Source organism: Equus quagga, unplaced genomic scaffold (genome assembly GCF_021613505.1).
Source record: "Equus quagga isolate Etosha38 unplaced genomic scaffold, UCLA_HA_Equagga_1.0 226_RagTag, whole genome shotgun sequence".
NCBI lineage: Eukaryota > Metazoa > Chordata > Mammalia > Perissodactyla > Equidae > Equus > Equus quagga.
In genome coordinates, this window is record NW_025799809.1 from 745,903 (window position 1) to 761,920 (window position 16,018).

General features: G+C 39.6%; 1 protein-coding gene across 2 annotated transcripts in view; it reads left to right on the plus strand.

The window, feature by feature from the left end:
* LOC124233789 (serine/threonine-protein phosphatase 2A 56 kDa regulatory subunit epsilon isoform) overlaps positions 1 to 16,018 on the plus strand; it is a 144,626-nt gene that overhangs the window by 109,844 nt on the left and 18,764 nt on the right. For both annotated transcript variants that reach the window (XM_046650991.1, XM_046650992.1), the window contains exon 5: positions 319 to 411. In XM_046650991.1, coding sequence (XP_046506947.1) covers positions 319 to 411 — 93 coding nt within the window. The remainder of the gene's footprint in view (positions 1 to 318; positions 412 to 16,018) is intronic.

Sequence of the window (16,018 nt, forward strand, 5' to 3'; positions counted from 1 at the left end):
TAGTACATTGATATGCTGTAGAAGTATGGAGAGAAATTAGGAGGTTTATACATTAAAATGTTAACAGTAGTTATCTCTGAATGGTGAGATTATGGGGGATGTTTATATGCTTTGTAGCTGTATTTTCAGATTTTTAATTTAAAAAGTTTAAAAAACATACAGCTGTGAGCCACAGGAAAGGGTAGTATAGTCAGTCAATTGATATCAAAACCCAACTTTGTAAGCCCTGTCAGTTTTAGTGTTACAGGCTTTTTATGGTTTTGGATACTATTCTCAGTGAACTGTACTTTAAAATTAACTATAATCTGTTTGTTGCAGCTTGTATATGAATTTTTCATACGATTTTTGGAAAGCCAAGAATTCCAACCCAGCATTGCCAAAAAATACATAGATCAGAAATTTGTCTTACAGGTAAGCAAATTCTTCTGATTGTGTGTGTATTTGTTACTCAGTTGATAACACTTTATCTCATTTTCTCTTGATGTTTGTTGAAAAATCTTGCAATGACAGTTGTATCACCTTGTAAATAAATGTTTCTACATAAGTCAGTTTCCATTATTGCCCATTAATAGTAATAGGCACCTCTCTAATTTATTGTGCTGGAGATTAATTCCATTTTAAACAGTGAGGAATGCTAATGCCTAAATCCCTGCAGTTTTCTCTCCTAAAATTTCATTATAAAGGAATTTCATTTACATAAGCTTAGTTTGTGTGAATCTTTATGTAACTTGCAAACTTCTATTTCCGTAAGGATTCTTAAGGAACTGTTGCCTGGATCTGTTCAATCGAGTAAGTGTGGCCTAGAGCATAAGTGACCTTTGCCAGATAGTCACAGGCAGTCCTGGTGAGCTTTCACAGCTGGGAATTAGCACAGCTTAACCCTTTAGAGTTCTCCCAAAGGGATTAGCTCTCACCTATCTGTATGAAACTACTCAGGGTATGTATTTTTCTTGATGTGTCGTTTTACGTTTAAAACTATATACCACATCTTTCTTTTTATCTGCAACCTGGGTGCTTTTATGGCACTGAATGGATAGGTAACATCTCCTTGCTCTTGTTGTTAACATTCATCTATAAAAATGGGTACTTGAGCCAACTGGTGTCTGGACTGTTGTAGCTCCTTTGTAGGTGATTAATGGCACATCTCATGTAGAGAAGAATAAGAATCTATTTCCTAGTGAGCCAATAAGCAGAACTTCAAACTTAAAACAATATTTGGGCAGGAAACTGATCTCCTGTGCCTTACCTGAATAAAGGTTGACCTTCATGATGACGCCATTCCCTGTCCTTAATTAAATTAATCAATTTAGAATTCTGGATGTGTTAGATTGAGAGGGTTTGGAGAAGTGAGGTTGGAGGTATGGATAGAGAGGTGGCTACATGGATCACTGAGTAAATAGGTAGATTGATCCGGATCCTTATACTAAGGAGGCAAAATGCTTTTCAGACAAAACCAAAGCAAGACGTAACAGGTCTGTGTTTTCTATTGGAAAGTCCTTGCATTTATGTAGCACTGTATAGTTGTCAGAGCATCTTTACATATATTATTTAATTTGATTTGTACAACAATCTAGAATAGACATGGCTCAGTGTTATGCCCATTTTATGGATGAATAAACAGAAGTCTAAAAAGATTATCCAGTTTTCCCAAGCACATTTCCTATTCTGGTTTTCTGTCCATTATGCCATGATGCCTCCTTGTGATCCCCTCACTATAGCTTGGAATGATTTCAAGGCAGAAGTAGCCGTCGCTTCTTAACACTAATGAAATAACAAGGTTCTCTTATATTTACGGTAAATTAAATTGCCCAAGAGGATCAGATAATGATTCAGTAGTAAAGCCTGTGTTTAGTTGACATGGAAACAGTAAATCCTACGATCTTGCTATGAAGCCAGTGCTTTTCTTACGTGAAAAGCATGCAGGGCCCAGCTCAGTGTGCTCTCCATGGTAGATGGGTACTCTTGATAATAAAGCTCATAAGATTAAAACATCCGAGAAACCCAGACTTGGAAGGGACATTTTGGGTTCTCTGTTCTAGTTCTTTACCCAGTGAATCGGTCTCCTTTGCGACTCTGATAAGGGGTGACCTCTGCTTGCCCTTTTTCAGTGAGGAAGGGCCGTATACACAGGCAGATTGTTTCATTTTTGTTAGGAAGGTCGTTTTTATGTTGACCCTCCTTATACCTTGTACCCTTTGGCCTTATTTCCCCAGAATAGCCCCTTACTTAGTAAATCACTAGTCCAGACATAACCTTTCAGGTCTTATAAGACAGCTTTTGTGTTTACCTCTTGGTTCTTTTTCTCTAGCATAGTGGTTGCAATTCAGGTGCTTGTAGGCTCATTTTTAGAAAGTCTGGGGGTCAGACGATAGGAGGGAGACCAGCTGCTGCTGAAGGAGCTCTGGCTGCCCCTCTTCCTCCAGTTATTCCCAGACTGTTTTTCCCCCAAGAAAAACAGAAATCCAGATTTTTATGTGAAATTTTCTGATAGATCTAAAATCCTGTTCTGGATGCACTAAACCCATCTGCCTTCTGCACCTAGCCTACCAGCTGTCAATATGCGTTCTCTGCTCTAGACTGAGTCCTTGGTTCTGTCAACCTGGCTCATTTGTCACCTTTTGAAGTCTTCAACGTGTGTCCGTTTGTCTTCAAGGATGCCATCTATGAACACAGTGCCCTGAGCCCGGGCCGGCCAGCGCAGTGTACAGTTGAATTCTCTCTTCCCTTGTCTGGAGGCTGGATTTCTTAAAGGGGAAGTTTCATGAGCTTTTCTTTCTGTTCCATGACACTGCTAACTTATGTTAAGCTTGTGGTCTTAACTGACTTTTAATTTAGCTTTATATATGTCGTCGTAAAGCCATATTTTCCCTTGTTCTTGTTCTATATGCAGTTTGCTTTTTTACTTAGGATTTGACCTATATTCCTATGGAATATCATTTCTACCCAGCCTTTTGAAGTCTTTCTGGGTCTTGATTCTGTCAGTTACCTTATTCACTGTGTCTTCCATCTTTATCACATCTGTGACGTTCTTAAATGTTGGCCTAACTATTACTCATCTATGGCATTGATTAAAATTGTTAAAATAGCCAGGACTGAAGATAGAGGCCTGTGGCATGCTTTTAGCAACTTTCCTTTATTTAAACACAGATTCATTAATCAGTTTTTTTTTAAAGATTGGCACCTGAGCTAACAACTGTTGCCAGTCGTCTTCTTTTTTTTTGCTTTTTCTCCCCAAATCCCCCCAGTACATAGTCGTATATTTCAGTTGTGTATCCTTCTAGTTGTGGCATCTGGGATGCTGCCTCAACATGGCCTGACGAGCGGTGCCGTGTCCGCGCCCGGGATCTGAACCAGCCAAACCTTGGGCCACCGAAGCAGAGTGCGTGAACTTAACCACTCAGCCGCGGGGCCAACATGCAGTTTTTGAATTTCATCCTTGAGCCAGTTAGAAATTTACTTTAGAATGTTATCATCCTTCTCGCACGTTTAGATTTTGTTCATAAAGAGGGTGTAGAGACTCTGTCAGATGCTATGGTAAAAGCTAGGACTTCATGTTTACAGCATCCCCTCATCTATGGGCCTTGGAACTTTATCATAAAAAGGAATGCCATTTGTCTGCCACGGGGCAGTAGTGCTTCTGGGGGCTACTGCTATTTATTGGTAGTGTTTCTCTGAGTACTTACAAACCATGGGATTGATTGTCCCAAGTTTTGTAGGAGCTAAGAAGTAAAGTATGAATTGTGAAGTCCACTTACTGTATATTTTTAGCCCCTGCCTCATTTTTACAACTGTTGCCTTCTTTACCTTTCTTCTGCTGGTCTATTAATGAACTCGACTTTAAGACCAGGTCTCACCCTAGTTGCTGAGTCAGTCTTGAAAGGGACAGGCAGGGTATTGGCAGAATCAACAGCACCATTGAGCACTGAGTAGTGCTTGAATGTAATCATATGGCTAACCAGTGCATTAACTGTCATGTTGGGGATGAGCCCTGGGTACCAGTTAGCTGCCGTTTTCCAGAATACCTGTTTATTCAGGCTGGTAACCTATAAAGTTGGCCTCCTGTCCCTTTTCCTATCCTTTAGTCGGCTGATGATTTAACTGGGATCCCAGCACCTTCTAAGAGTGGGGCGCCCATCTCCTGTCTCCTTCTCCTGAGCTCCCTTCCTGGGAGGTTTGGTCCTGACTTGAGACCTGCTTGGACCTTTTGGAGCTTGAGGCATTATTGCTGAGATTCCACCCTGTTATCCCCGGTCCCACCCCACCCTCCTCCTCCTGCTGCCATGCCTTAAGTGTCCTGAGGGGGCAGATCCTTCACTTTTCTGTCCTGTGTAGTCAGCTCATTCATTTTTCACACCTGCTCTTTTGCCCTGCTTGTTTCTCTACCCCGCAGGCTCCCATGGTGCCACCTGGTGCTGGTGTGTTTTGTACTGAAGTCTGGTTCTCCTGTGACATGACAACCCTCATACTTTTCCCTTTTGCAAGTCAGGATGACATTTACCTCATTCCTTTTCTTTGAGCAGATTTCTTATTCTCTGTGGATTCTCAAAGATCTCAGAAAGGGTTTTTGTGATCTTAACAAAACATTTTTATTCAGTTAGGCATAATTTGTTCTAGCCATAAGATTTAAACTTATTTTCTATAGCTGCATTCTTTTTTTTCCTTCTTCTCCCCAAAGCCCCCTGGTACATAGTTGTATACTTTTAGTTGTGGGTCCTTCTAGTTGTGGCATGTGGAACGCCGCCTCAGTGTGGCCTGATGAGTGGTGCCATGTCTGCACCTGGGTTCTGAACCGGTGAAACCCTGGGCCGCTGAAGCAGGGCGCACAAACTTAACCACTCGGCGCTGGGACCATCCCCAGTAGCTGCATTCTTTACACCCTATTCTGACTCTCATTCCCCTGTCAGTAAAGACAGGCAAAATAAGAATGGAGCTATTTTAACATGATATGGTGGAAAGAGTTAGAAAGCTCTAGATTTGAATCTTGATTCCCCTATGTACTCTAAGTATTGTAGGAGCTGAGAATATGAGCTGCGGGGTAAGAAGAAACTGCATTCAAACCCTGGCTTTTCTCCCTACTTGCAATATGGTTTTCAGCAAGTTAACACACTTGCTGCCCAAGCTCAAGTTTCCTCATTCATGACATGAGGATAACAAGATAAATGAAATACTGTTAAGTAAAATAGGATATACCCCGAAAGTAACAACTGTTAAATCTGCTTAATTGAGTTGGCACTATGGATACAAAGGCAGGCTCCCTACCTTCAGTCTTAAACAGGTACGGAAAACGTGGACAGGTTATTGGCTGTTCTGAGCTGCAGTGTTTTCTTCTGTAAAATGGCAATAACAGTCACCTCTCTTACAACAATTAGGCTTATTGTGATATGACATAAAAATTTCTGCTGGTATCATGCATGGGGCATAGTAGTTGCTCATTAAATATTAATTCCTCTTTTCATGCCCTCCTCATGTTATATTCTCTGCCGACATTAGTAGGGAGTCTTATTTTTCTTGATTCCAATATTAATTTTAAAATCTCCACCTTTTGAAACAATTTAAGAATTTATATGAAACATAAAATTTGGCAAAGGAATGCTTGAATAAATTTAGAAATGTAACACATTCCTAGATGGGAAGACTTGCCATCGTAAAGATATCCATAGAATCTCCAATTTAATTCATATATTTAATGTAATTCTAATTAAAATTTCAGTAGTTTGCTTGAAAATTTCAGAGTTCATAAAATAGAAATTTTTGAAAAATAAAACTAATGATATGATACTTTACCTATTAGATATTAAAACGTATTATATAGTTACTTTAAAACACTGTGTATAGGAGACTAGAACATAATAGAGGCTTGGGTGGAAAAAACTCTCCTACTGTGCCAAGAAACCCGTAAAAAATGTACCAATAAATAGGTAGGTGCATATATATATATAAAATTGTTACAATCCTCTGAAGAGGAAATCTGATAGTATTCTACCTAAATTTTGACTAAGCAATTCCAAGAGAACTATCAGATATGTCTATAAAGATAAATGTACAAGGATATTGAATGCATTATTGTCAATAATTATCAGAAAATTGGAAACAGTTTAGAAGTCCCTCAGTAGGGGATTGGTTGAATAAACTGTGGACATGCATGTAATGGGATATTCATCAGTTGGTGAAGAGAATGAGATAGAGCTACACGTGAACTGTTTGTAAGTGAAACATGAGCATCATAGAACAGTATGATTTTTTGAACCTGAGTCTGTTATTTTAGGGAAAAGGAGTGTTTGTGTATGCACTAAAAATTTTGGAAGGAGATACTGCAAATTGTTGTTAATTGTCTGGTGGAGGTGATTATGTGTTGTGATGATAGTCACGTTCTAATTTTATCTTTCTCTATTTTTTGCGTTAAAAAGTGAACGTGTATGTTAGAATCAATAAGAATAGTAAAAAATATTTCAGTTACAAGTACATTCTCGTTTTGTTGCCTTGAGTTTTTAATGAACCTCAGCTGATCCTGCGCATTAGCCTTCCGAAGACTGTTTTTGTAAGACTGTGCCATTCTGTTAGACTCAACATGTGCTGTGTTTCCTTCCTTTCATCGTTTGTATGATGATGTCCCTTTAAAACCTGAAGCTTGATGGAAAGCTTCTTGTGTTCCTTCAAGAGCCCTTTTCAGTGCCTCTCGTTTTTCTTCCTCATCAGGAAGTGGTATAGATTAGAGGTTAAGTGTCCTGACTGGTGTGAATTCAGGCTCTGCCGGTTTTTAGTGTGTGACTTTGGGAAAGTTATATAACCTTCTGTGCCTCAGTTTCCTCATCTGGAAAGTAGATGCAAACATCCATAATATAATAGTAATGCCATTGTAAAGTGGTTATGGAGATTTACGAAGTGAACACATATACAAACACTTAGAACAATTCCTGACACAGAGAGTAAGTGTTCAGTAAATGTTATGCTGCTCCTGTCACTATTGTTTTTATTAGAATCATATCTTGTTTTGAGAACCTTCTTTTGCTATATTTTCTAGAATAGGCTCAGTCCATGAAGTCATATGGTGTTAGTCTGTCATGTCTTACCTAGCATGTTATGAAGTTTTTGAAATTTTGACTTTTTGCATTCTAAAAATAACCTTTTGGACTCCACTCATATGGTTCTTCTCTGGCTGTTGGGATTTTTAAAAAAATTTTTTCTCATTAATTTCTTTTTATTGTGGTCATAAAAGCTTATAACATAGTGAGATTTCAGTTGTACATTATTGTTTGTCATACACCATAAAAGTACGCCCTTTGACCCCTTGTGCCCACCCTCCATCCCCTTTCCCCCAGTAACCACTAACTTATTCTCTTTGTCTGTAAGTTTTGTTTATATTCCACATATAAGTGAAATCATGTGGTGTTTGTCTTTCTCTGTCTGGCTTATTTCACTTAACATGATGCCCTCAGGGTTCACTCATGTTGTTGAAAAGGGACGATTTTGTCTTTTTTATGGCTGAGTAGTATTCCGTTGTATATATATATATATATATATATATATATATATATACCACATCTTCTTTATCCAATCATCTGTTGATAGGCACTTGGGTTGCTTCCACGTCTTGGCTATTGTGAATAATGCTGCAATGATCATAGGGGTGCATAAGTCTCTTTGAATTGTTGATTTGAAGTTCTTTGAGTAAATATCCAGTAGTGAGAGAGCTGGGTCATATGGTAGTTCTATTTTTAATTTTTTGAGAAATCTCCATACTGTTTTCCATAGTGGCTGCAGCAGTTTGCATTCCCACCAGTAATGGATGAGGGTTCCCTTTTGTCCACAACCTCTCCGACATTTGTTGGTTTTTGTCTTGGTGGTTATAGCCATTCTAACAGGTGTAAGGTGGTATCTAAGTGTAGTTTTGATTTGCATTTCTCTGATGATTGGTGATGTTGAGCATCTTTTCATGTGCCTGTTGGCCATCTGTATATCTTTTTTGGCAAAATGTCTGTTCATATCTTCTGCCCACTTTTTGATTGAGTTGTTTGTTTTTTTGTGGTTCATTTGTGTGAGCTCTTTATATATTATGGAAATTAACCCCTTATTGGATATATGGTTTGCAAATATTTTCTCCCAGTTGTTGGGTTGTTGTTTCATTTTGATCTTGGTTTCGTTTGCCTTCCAGAAGCTCTTTAGTCTGATGAAGTCCCACTTGTTTATTTTTTCTTTTGTTATGTTGGGATTGTTTTCAAATGTTAAATGTAGTACCTCATGTCCTTGAATTCTCATCACTTCCCCTTCACCAGCTGCTTTCTTCCAGTCAGTGTGAGAAGTGAAAGTTCATTAGTGCCAGGAGCATGTACTTTTTGTTATGTGAGAACCAGGCTCGTTCACATCTTTACAGAGGCCAGACAAGTGGTACATAATGAAGTAGTCTGGATGTGACAAAAAGGAGCGATGGGAACAGCGGTGACCCAGAGAGCTGGGATCCTGCTGCCTCTGCTCCTGTTAACTGTTGGCCAGTAGGTATGTGGGCCCAGTGTTGCTAGATCTGCTTTTTCAAGAGAAGCTGGAAATTCAGAGTTTTGTATGGACCAGACAAAACAGTCTGTGATTTGTACCTGTGAAGGATTTGCTCTTTTATATTTAAGAATAGTCTGCCTGGCTTGTTTAAATCGCGTTGTAATTTTTATTAAATCTAGATTTACATAACTTTTAGCATTTCTTGTGTACTTAGTCTAAGTCTTTATACAAGAAAGCTGTCAGAGATTTATCAAAGATAGTCAGTTGATTACATAGTGCAGTTCTGTCTATGGTAGTGTAGTTGATTTCAGACTCAGGTAACTTGGTAACTGCCTTCTATAGCTTTGAGTGTATAGGCTTGCCCAGGCTTATGGAACATCTTTGTCTTTTCCCAGTAGAGATAATGTTCATCTGTATTAGGAGCGTTGAGAAAACGATTTCTTTATGATCTACCCTGCCTTGCCCAGACTAAAATGAATTGCCAAACCTTGAATTATTTCATTGGGTGCATGATTGTGGCAAGAGTTTAGCAGTGTATTTCTAGAGACTGCTTTCAACCACTCTGCAAATCTGAAAAGCAGTCAGTGGTTGCTAAGAGACATACTATTCAAGTATCCCCATAAACATATGTACTGCTAGAGATCGCTATTTAGTAATTTGTACCTCACATTTGCAGTTATATTTAGCTGAAAGGTGGCATAATTATATGCAGATTATTGAAATCAGTCAGCCTGTCCTTAAAAGTGACCTTTTGTTATTGTGTTTTTAAAGACTCAGGACAAAGTGGATATGACTCAGACCAACCTGTTAAAAAATTTTGTTTTAAGCTGAAATAAATTCGGTGAAGCCCTGAATCTCAGCTTCAATACAAAGAACTCTATTCTAAACAAGTTCCTTGAATGTGTCAGAATGTTTACATTTCTCTCTCAGAGTCTGTAGCAAATACGTTAGAGAATTTATTTCTACTAGGAATTTTATCCGATAGCCATCATGAATTAATCATGAATTAACAGTAAATCACTTCATCCTATCCTGTCCAACTTGTAACTCAAAAACCTTAAAGAAAGTCTTCATTGCTCTGACTCCTGCATCCAGAGCCAGCTTCGTGGGCATGCGGCTCGTGCAGTGGTGCAGGGCCCTCTGTTGAGAAGGGCCCTGTGCTTGATTTAACGCTTTGCTTTGCTGTCTTGAGATTCTTACTAATTTGTGACCAGGAAGCACTGCATTTTCATTTTGCACTGGGCCCTGCAAATTCTGTAGCCAGGCCCTGCCTGCATCCCGCTAAGTGCATCATCATGTAGCATAACTGCTTTCTCTTGAAATGCTGACCAAATTGGTTGTCTTAAAGATTTAAATTGCAAGGTTTTCTTGAATCAGATAGAATGAATGCTTGAGGGAGAAAAGAAGGGACTTCTGGTTTGTGAGAAGAATGCCTGAAATTAGGAAGAAAATAAAAGATTGTTGAGTTGGTAGAGTTGTCATATTTGTATGACTTACACCTCTGAAATTTTTATACTGAATTTCCATGGGAGTCTTGAAGTCAGAATTGCTAGAAGCTTATGATGTGCAACCTTTTGATCCCTCGGCCCCCCTGTGCTTTCTCAGTGGTTGCCCTTAGGTCGGCTCCTTTCGCATCCAGAGTGGTCCTCTTGAGTTGTTGGTTCACTGGAGTCCGACTGCCATTGGCTCTTGTTTCTTGATTCTGGGCTGTTTTCTCCATGTGCATTAGTTGGTCAAGGAGAAGGTATTAGGAAGATATAATTTTTCAGGTAGTAGAATAGCTAAGGTTAAAAACAAAGCCAGAAATGTAGAGATCTGATTAGAGTTTGGATGAAAGTGTTTAGAATACTGATTTCATTGATTGTCTACTTGAGGATTTCTGATATTCTTTAAGATCTTCTTGTATGTGGAATAGGGCAGGGCAACTGCTTCTTTGTTGTAGTAGAGGGCACTTGGGCTTTTTGTTTCAAGTCTTTTGCTTTTAATTTTTAAAAATAGTTTTTATTAACAAAGTAATTTCTATTTAAAAAATTCAAACATATTTATATGGTTTCTAACTAAAAATAGCAATCCCCTGCCTCTTCCTTTCCCAGCCAGAGTCTTATTCCACAGAAGTAACCACATTCAGGTCTTCTAGCTATTTGTAGTGTTTGTATTAGTATGACTGTGTACATGTTATTCACAGCTGAGGCACATATTATGCTACAATTGCATTTCTTCTGTGCCTTTTTTAAACCCCTGAAATTAATAGTTGCCTTATTTTTCACTTGCTTGCTTTCCTCTGTATTGGCCACTAGTTCATCTGTTAATCCTCTGAGAGCACCGTACAGCTCTTCTCAGTATGGCTGTGTGCATCAGCTAGACTCTCAGTTCCAGTGTTTTCTAGTAGGGCCTCCTTCCTTGAGCCCTGGCCATCCTACTCTGGTTGGCACCAGTTGCCTTATCTAGACTATGTCCACAGTGGTCATCCAGGGACTTCCTTTGCCACTCTACTGGACTCTGTCTTTACTTGCTTAGTTTCCTCTCTTATTTTGGAATACATCTTCTAGATGCTTCCTAAAAGAACGTGAATGGAATGTAAATTTGAAGGGGTTATAGACTCAATTTCTGTGTGGAGGAGGGTGCAGGGTGGGAGTTCCCACATACCAACAAGCAGTTCTCAGACACCAGCTGGGTGTCCTACAATTCAACTCAATTTTGACACTACGTACCTGAAGATAGTGTCAGATTGTCAGATGCATAGGTTAAGGGCTCAGTCCTGCAAGACTGACACTGCCGCTCTCCCCTGCGCCCCCCCCCCCGCCCCCCCCCCCCCCCCGCCCCCGCCCCTATGCCAGGTTATCACCTGTGCTTCTGAGTGACTGGCTATAGATTGGAGGATCCAATGTCAGCCGCCTCCCCCCACCACCCCTGCTTGGGTGAATTAATTTGCTAAAGCAATTCACAGAACTCAGAGACAAATTTTACTTATTAGATTACTAGTTTATTATAAAAGGATATAACTCAGGAACAGCCAGGTGGAAGAGATGCATAGGACAAGGTATGGGGAAAGGGCACTTCCATGCCCTCTCCAAGCTCACCACTGTCCTGGAAATCTCCAACCTGGAAGCTCTCTAAACCCTTTTGGGTTTTTGTGTAGGCACCCCCACATAGGTGTGATTGATTAAATCATTGGCCAATGGTGATTGATTCAACCTCCAGCCCCTCTCCCCTCCCCAGAGGTCAAGGGGATGGGACTGAAAATTCCAAGCCTCTAATCACATGATTTATTCTCAGGCAGTTGGCCTCCATCCTTAGGTGCTCTCATTAACATAACAAAAGATATCTTTGCTGCTCTTACCACTCAGAAAATTCCAAGAGTTTTAGGAACTATGTGCCAGAAACAGTGGATGAAGGTTAAATATATGTTCTTTATTATAAATTACAAAGGTTTTTGAGACCTGCTTCTCTGAAAACATCTTTATTCTACCCACGTACTTGACTGACATTTTGGCTAGATATAGATTCATAGATTGGGACCCACACTCCCTCAGAAGTTTTAAGGAATTACTCCACTGTCTTCTAGCTTCCAGTGTTGGTATTGAGAGGGCCTGTGCCAGCTGAACCCCTTATCCTTTCTAGTGACGTGCTTTCTCTGTAAGCTTTTGAGATCTACTCTTTGTCCCCTGTGTCCAGAAACTTCAAAGGGATGTGCTTTGCTGTGGGTCTTTGTTCATTCATTGTACAGAGGAGATAATGGCCCTTGTCTACATTGAAACTCATGTCCTTTTTTCTGGAAAATTGGATTGAATTCTTCCTCAGATAGTTTCCTTCTCTTCATTTTTTCTGTTTTTCTATCTCCATACCTGTTTGGAATGCCTGTTAGTCATGTGTTGGACCTTCTGAATTGATCCTCAAATTTTTTAATCTTCTTTCTTCTATGTATTATCTTTGTCTTTTGGTTATACTTTCTGGGTAGATTTGCTCATTTTAATGTTCCAGCCCCTTCTGAAATTTTTGTTTCTGTTACATTTTGAATTTTCAAAAGCTCTTTTGTATTTTCTGAATATTCATCTGTAATAGCATTCTGTTTTTGTTTCAGAGATCCAGTATATTTATTTATTTCTGAGGATGTTATAGGGGTTTTTTTGCATTTTTTCCCTCCTCTTTCCGTTGTGGCCATTTCCTCTGAGTTCTTTATAGTTGTTTGTTTTGGTCTCTGTCTTTTATGTTAGAATATCTGGTGATCCTTGACTTCATATTTATAGTTACATGTCAGTTATCAAAAAGCCTCTTAGAACCTGTGTGTGTGTGTGTGTACATGCATGCGTGTGTGGGAGACACTTGGCACATTAGACCTTACTGTTTCATTGGATACCCTCAGATATTAGTATGTCTGTAGGTGTTTCCTCTTGAGGTTGTCAGTTTCCCTGAAAAGGGACCTTCTAATCTTCTGCCTCATCCAGAATGGGAAGCTTAGACACGGAAGGCGGCTGGCAAAGGTCTCACTCTTCATCATGCGGTTTTATTTAATCCCATTATTTTCAGTAAGTGCTTCACTTAGCTGTGTGTGATGTCTTCAAAACTAGAGACTTGCTCGTTTATTCTCTCCAGACTTTGACTGTAGATCTTTAGCACACCGCACGAGACAGGGATCTGGGAAGTCTTGTTACTCCTTCTACAAACTTTCAACCAGTCCTCCTGTGTTTCGCTCCTCACACCCTTGCCACCAAATATATCTGATGCCTTCAATTCGTAAGCCTTTTAAGGGTTCTCTGGTATGAATTGGCTTGCTTCTTGTTGGCTTCCCTCCCTGCAGGCAGAATGGAAAAACAGTTAGCAGAGTGGAGAAAGAGGAAACCTAAGACAATTACCCCTTGCCATCCACCTTCTGTCTTTGAAAAGTGTGCACCTTTGTCTAATCTGCCCTCCAATCCTCTCTGCCTTGGGGCTTCTTCCATTTTTATTCCTGTACCTTCATTTCGGTGAGGATTCTAGAGGATAGAGGGTCAATCCCTCATGTCTATCTGGAAGACCCCTGCTGTCTTTTTCATGTGCCCTTCTCATTTCACTGTAGGTTTGTTATGAGGTTCAAAGGAGGGTTCTTTGGCTAAATCGCTACACAGTTCCTCCCTGTTTGTTGGCTTCAGGAAGGCTGGTTTTGTAAACTAGGAGTCAGCACATTGCCAGGTCTGTCTTTGCTCTGTAATCACTTTGGAAACTCTCCAGCTTCTTTTTTAGACAACAAGTTGCCTGTCATATTGTAGGAGGCACCATGCGCCTAGGCATTTACAGATGCTGGATTAGATTTCTCATTGCTTTTTTGTGGGGAGTGTTTGACTAAGCATGCACATATTACTCTGTTTTGGAAATCAAAGCTCATCCTACTCCCCCTTATTTTGCCCTGTGCACTATTATACTGTTGTCTCATACATCATAAAATCATTGAGTGTGTTCTATAGAGCAGCAGAAAAGAATTTATACACTGTCATTCATCTTTCTTTCTCATAGAACATGATAGATATATAATGCTTGTGGCTTTGTAAATGACTCAAGTTAGATGCCTTGTAATGCATTTTCCTTGAGGGCCTAATGAAAACATTAGTTAAGTAATTTTTGTTTAATTATTATAGTTTCATTAAACTCTTGAAATTAACACTACGTAAGCATAGTTGATTCAAGTTTTGCTAACAGTACACCCCCTCAAACCTTTTATGTTGGTTGCAAATTACTCATTAAGCCGTTTTTTACATTTAAAAATAGAAGCCAAATAAAAAAAATAGAACTCAAAAGGTTAATTATTTCCATTAGCACGGAATGGTTAGCTGAGAGATCTGATGTCATTTTATGCACGTAGTAGATAAGAGAGACTGAGCCCCTGGGGCCTTTTTGGCCCATAGGACTCACATATCTTTCTTAGACTCTTTCCTGTGGAAATTCCTAGTTGACTTGCTCATTACTTTCCCTGTGGACTCCAAGTTTGTTCACTACTGTGTGTGTGCCCAGCAATGAGGACAATCCTTGGCACATACAAAGATTGATTGGTTGGTTGATTGATTGCATGGCTAAGTGGGCAGAGAGATGGCAGGTATTTTAACAGCCTCTTCTGTTTGGATAGGCGGCTGGTGAAGGTGTGTGCTATTGAACACTGTATGTGCCATGAACACTTCCCCACCTCAGCTCCTAATTTCTTCATGTTCAGCCTGGATGTCACTTCCTCTAGAAGCCTTCCCTGATCACTCCACTTCTCCCAAATAGAGTAGATATGTCTGCTATGTGTTTATATAACATCCTGAACCACTTATCATGCTATTTATTTATCAGTATCCTTCATTAGACTAGGCTCTGTGAAAGCAGACTGTGTCTGTCTTACTCATCATTGTATCCCTGACACCTTGCCCAGCAGTTGGCTCTTAATAGGTATACATACTTATTTGAAATATTTATTTTTTGAATGAATGAATGGATGGCATTGTGTTGCCAGAAATTGCTTGTGTCTCACTGCCTATTTTTGAAGACTGTCCTTCAGTTTGTGCTTCCTGCCATTATTCAAAGGGCGATGTTTTTTTTCTCTGTAACTGTCTTTTATTCAAAGAAAAGCACCAAACAAAAGTACGTAATTTATTTAATTACTGCCCACTGAGTTATTCTTCTGCTGTCAGTCTCAAGCTCATGTCTTAATCACCTGAAATCGTGCTTAGGTGTGTCTTGATAGCTTTTTTTGATAATTAGGGTAGCCTGTGTGCATTTGTATGCTGTCTGTGTGCTCTTGAAATGTTTTGCTATAAGTCAACATTAGAACCATGAGTTTTGCTTTATTGTGATGATAATGAATGTTTGAAGAACTCAGTAAAATTCAAACCAGTCTCCAAGTTTGTTCTCCAGCCACAGGAACCTGCCTATTATCGTTTAAAAAAAAGTTTTATTGAGATGTAATTTATATACCATAACATTCACATTTTTAAAGTTTACAATTCAGGGGCTGGCCCTATGGCACAGCGGTTAAGTGCGCCTGTTCCTTTTTGGTGGCCCAGGGTTCACTGGTTCGGATCCCGGGTGTGGACATGGCACCACTTGGCAAGCCATGCTGTGGTAGGCATCCCACATATAAAGTAGAGGAAGATGGGCATGAATGTTAGCTCAGGGCAGCCTTCCTCAGCAAAAAGAGGAGGATTGGCAGCAGATCTTAGCTTGGGGCTAATCTTACTCAAAAAAAAAAAGAAGTTTACAATTCAGTGTTTTTTAGTATATTCACAGAGTTGTGTAACCATCACTACTATAATTGCAGAACATTTTTATCATCCCCCAAAGAAATGGAGCAAATGGACATTTGGGTTGTTTCTACTTTTTGGCTATTATGAATCATGCTGCTATGAACATTAATGTACAAGTTTTTAGGTTGACATATTTTCTTTCTTTTTTTTTAAAGATTTTATTTTTTTCCTTTTTCTCCCCGAAGCCCCCCGGTACATAGTTGTATATCCTTCTAGTTGTGGCATGTGGGACGCTGCCTCAGCGTGGTTTGATGAGCAGTGCCATGTCCGCGTCC